Genomic DNA, 3,625 nt, shown 5'->3' with positions numbered 1-3,625 from the left:
TTATTATTATTATTATTATTATTATTTTCCTTTGTGACTAGTGGCTTCAATGGTTGATTTACTCGTCTTTTCTTTCTGTCGTGGGGATCTCTTTATTGTGTAAAAGTATGGATGTTTCTTCCATGCATTGGCATCCATACATCTCTGTTTATATATTTATGAACTGTGTATTGCGCCGTTTGCTTCATTTTGTTTCCCCTTTCGTGCAAATCTGATGAGGGAACATAAGGCGAAATGCGGCAAGGTGCAAAGGCAAGGCGAAGGTGACGTATGAAATTGTAACGGTTATTTTTTATTGTTTATTTTTATTTTTTTGTAGGGGGGTGTACATGTTTACTCTAGACATATGCGCTTGTATGCATTTCAAGCAGCATGTAGCGCTGGGGCAATTGCTGTTGATGTTGTTATTCTTTCAGCTCATTGTGTCTCAGTTTTGAAGAGGGAAAACAATTGAAATGGAGAAGGGAAACTGGATGCTATGAATTCCATGGTGTTCATGCGTTGGGTGAACTGCCACAGGCTGTTTTTTCGTATTAGAGTTGTCATTGCCTTTAAGACGCACGTTCAATAACCACATCGCTGCGAAGACGGGTTGTGGATGGAAGGGGAAAGTGGCTAGCTTACGAAGAAAAAAAAAATAGAGACCTCGGAAGAACGACAAAAATGGGATGGGCAATAGAAGATGGTGACAAAATGGCTGCGTGGAGTGGTGTAAGTTGTAGCTTCTGTCAGATGTTTTTCGTAACTTCCATTGGAATTGCTGTGTTCGTTCCTGTCAGACCATCTGTTTCGCTTTGCTTTATTTGATTGTTGCGCTTATACAGTTCACTTAGGCTTTAGGTCTAAAAGGGGGTGCTTACACTAACACGCGCACATTTAGAGCACACAAAAGAAGGTGCGACCAGGATTCAGGCAGTTAGATTAGAGAAAAAGACTGACAGAAAATATGTCGGGAAGTGACGCAGAAGGGGAAATGGACATGGAGCTGCCGATTATCTGGCAGTTTGTCCATCCTCTGTATGCTCGGAACAAAAAGGAGGACGCTAACGCTTTGGAAGAAGAAGAAGATGAGGAGGAAGATGATGAGGTGCGCCGCAAGCGAGCTGCACCGAAAATCAGTCGTTTGCTGCGGTACCTTAACGACATGGACGACGAGGAAGAGCTCGAACGAATCCTGCAGGAGCGGGACCCGGTAACACAACAGACGCTGCTGCAGTGGGCGACAGGAAAACAACATTACCTCCTCGTGGAATACCTCGTAAAGCGCTTAAAGAGGGCCGCCTTCGGTTTTCCCCTCGAGTCAACAGAAATGCAGGTTTATCTGAGATGGGAAGAGATGCGACCCGAGTTGCCCACAGCTGCGGAACTGCAGATGCGCCAGCAACTCCGGGATAAGGCCCGACAGGAGCGTCTGGCGGCCCACCAGCGTGAAGAACAGGAGCGGCGTGAGAACCAGGAAGAAGATGATGAAGAAGCCCAAGAGGAGGAGGAGGAGGAAGAGGAAGAGGATAATGAGGAATTCGAAGAAGAGGAAAATGAACCGCTCCCAGAAGAGCTTGTGTACGAAGCGCTCTCGGAATACCATGACGAGTGGGGCGAGCGGGGACAGGGCCTTGTGAAGCAAATTGGTGAACTCGGAGTTTACTTCGGCTCCCGTAAGCGCGATGGTACTAAGCACGGACTCGGCATGGCACTCTTCCCTAATGGTGATGCGTATGCTGGAGAATATGATCACAACCGTCGTCACGGTGTCGGCGTGTATTGGTGGGCCGAGCAAGGCGTCATTTACGCGGGACGCTGGCACAACGGTGTGCGCCATGGTCGTGGTCGCATTGTGTATCCCGACGGCTCGCGGTACGTCGGCTCCTGGTCACGCGATTTGAAGCACGGCGTTGGGCACTATCAGTATGCAGACGGGAGCAGCTACGATGGGGCTTGGGTAGAGAATAGGAAGCAGGGGTACGGTGTCTACCGCTTCAAAGATGGTTCATCCTTCCATGGGAGTTTTGTTGACAACGTCTTCACGGCCGGGGAGTGGAGGCTCGCATCTGGCGTTACACGCTACTATGGAAACTTTGAAAAGGATGCGCCCATAGGTGCTGGTGTGTTTGTACATCGCCTTGGTTCCACAGCACATAGAGCCTTTCAGCAGGAGGGCTTTTACCACAAGGGCGAATGGCATCCCGGCGTCCTGTATGGCACGACACGCGTGCCGCCACGGCTTGAAGTGGTTGCTCCACATCAGGAGGAGCCACGGCGGGTACCCATGATATTCGCACCGGAATGCAACGGCGGTTCCATGGCGGAATTGGTGAAAGCTGCCAACTTTCCTCCGCTGCAGTGGTGGTTGAAGTCCCTCGTCCCGGTTAACCTTGCAGCGGCGTATGAGGGATCGGGGGGCGGTGCCGCTGCCGCAGCCGCGGCTGTTGACAATAACCCAGGCAACAATCCAAACACTGGCAATACCCACGAGAAAATGTGCCAAAACGCAGGTAAGGGATTAGGAGTAATACTCACATCGGTTGAAGTTTGCTCCATAAGGTATGGCACCGACGACCCGAGTCTCGTGGTGGAGCTGCGTATCCGTCCGGTGCTGCAAAACGCAGCGGGGAAGCGACTTCGGCTTTCCCCAACGGGTGACGAAACGATCATCTTGAAGGAGCGTACCACACGGTTGCTGATGATCCTGGAACCTGTGGATAGGGGGCATGGGTCATCACAATCGACCACACCACCGATGGTCATACTGGAGCGGGGACCGCAGTTGACATGCGCAGGCCCGGCTCATATGCAGAACCGCCTGCCAACAGTGGAACTCACCGCCGGAGGAACGATCGAAGGAACCTTCGCCCGTGCTATTCAACCCCCCCTACGTGTGACACTGAATGCGTCCACCATAACTCAACTGGTCCGACCTCTACGCAGCAGTCCACTCCACGGTAATGCAGAAGAGGATGTGATCATGTACGTTCAGCAATGGGAACCCGATGCACTTGCGAAGCTGGAGGAAAAGTTGCAAGTGGCGTCGAACTCACTCTTGCCCACACCCTTGGAAACCGAAGAAGCAACGGGGGAGGGTGGAGAAGGTGGGGAAGACGTCCCAGCAAAAGAGCAGGCACAGAAACCTCCAACGGAGGGCATTACGTATATTTGCCGTCCTTTAAGTGCTGTCCCACAGGAATCGCAAGACGCTGTGACAATCATTGCCACAACGCTCGTACTCCGCAGACGGGCTAAAACACTGTTGCCGATGGAAACTGCAACGAAGCAGCGGCCGCCCACTCCGATTCCACCGCAACCAGAGCCGCGGCCCGAGTTACAGCCGTTGTTCGAGGCCCGTGAGGCCATGAAGAGGGCGGAGGAAGCGGGGAGTGATGATGATGATGACCCTGCTGCTGCTGTGGCGACCAAGGAATAAAACTTTTCACTTAAAGCGGTGGAAGGAATATGTTTTTTTGGCACTGCGAGACGGGAAAGAAGGTATTATGAAGCGGATTGCAGAAGACTGGGAACAAGAAATAAACAAAAAAGAAATAGAAAGGCAGTTGAGCGGCGCTCGGTCGAAAGAAACAACTGTATTTTCTTGTAAGCATGTGCGTATTTGATGGAGGGGGGGCTGCAACAT

The 3,625-nt window shown here is 51.4% G+C and overlaps 1 protein-coding gene across 1 annotated transcript; it reads left to right on the top strand.

Moving 5' to 3' along the window:
- Window positions 1–946: 946 nt before the first annotated feature.
- TEOVI_000527800 (Phosphatidylinositol 4-phosphate 5-kinase, putative) lies at window positions 947–3,418 on the top strand (the record flags this gene model as incomplete). The annotated part of the gene is made up of 1 exon (XM_067220164.1): window positions 947–3,418. The coding sequence occupies one exon, from the start codon at window positions 947–949 to the stop codon at window positions 3,416–3,418; it is 2,472 nt and encodes an 823-aa protein (XP_067076265.1).
- Window positions 3,419–3,625: the final 207 nt, after the last annotated feature.

This window comes from Trypanosoma equiperdum (assembly GCF_001457755.1).
Source record: "Trypanosoma equiperdum strain OVI genome assembly, contig: ctg_1073, whole genome shotgun sequence".
Taxonomy (NCBI): domain Eukaryota; phylum Euglenozoa; class Kinetoplastea; order Trypanosomatida; family Trypanosomatidae; genus Trypanosoma; species Trypanosoma equiperdum.
This window is presented reverse-complemented; position numbering and strand designations above follow the sequence as displayed.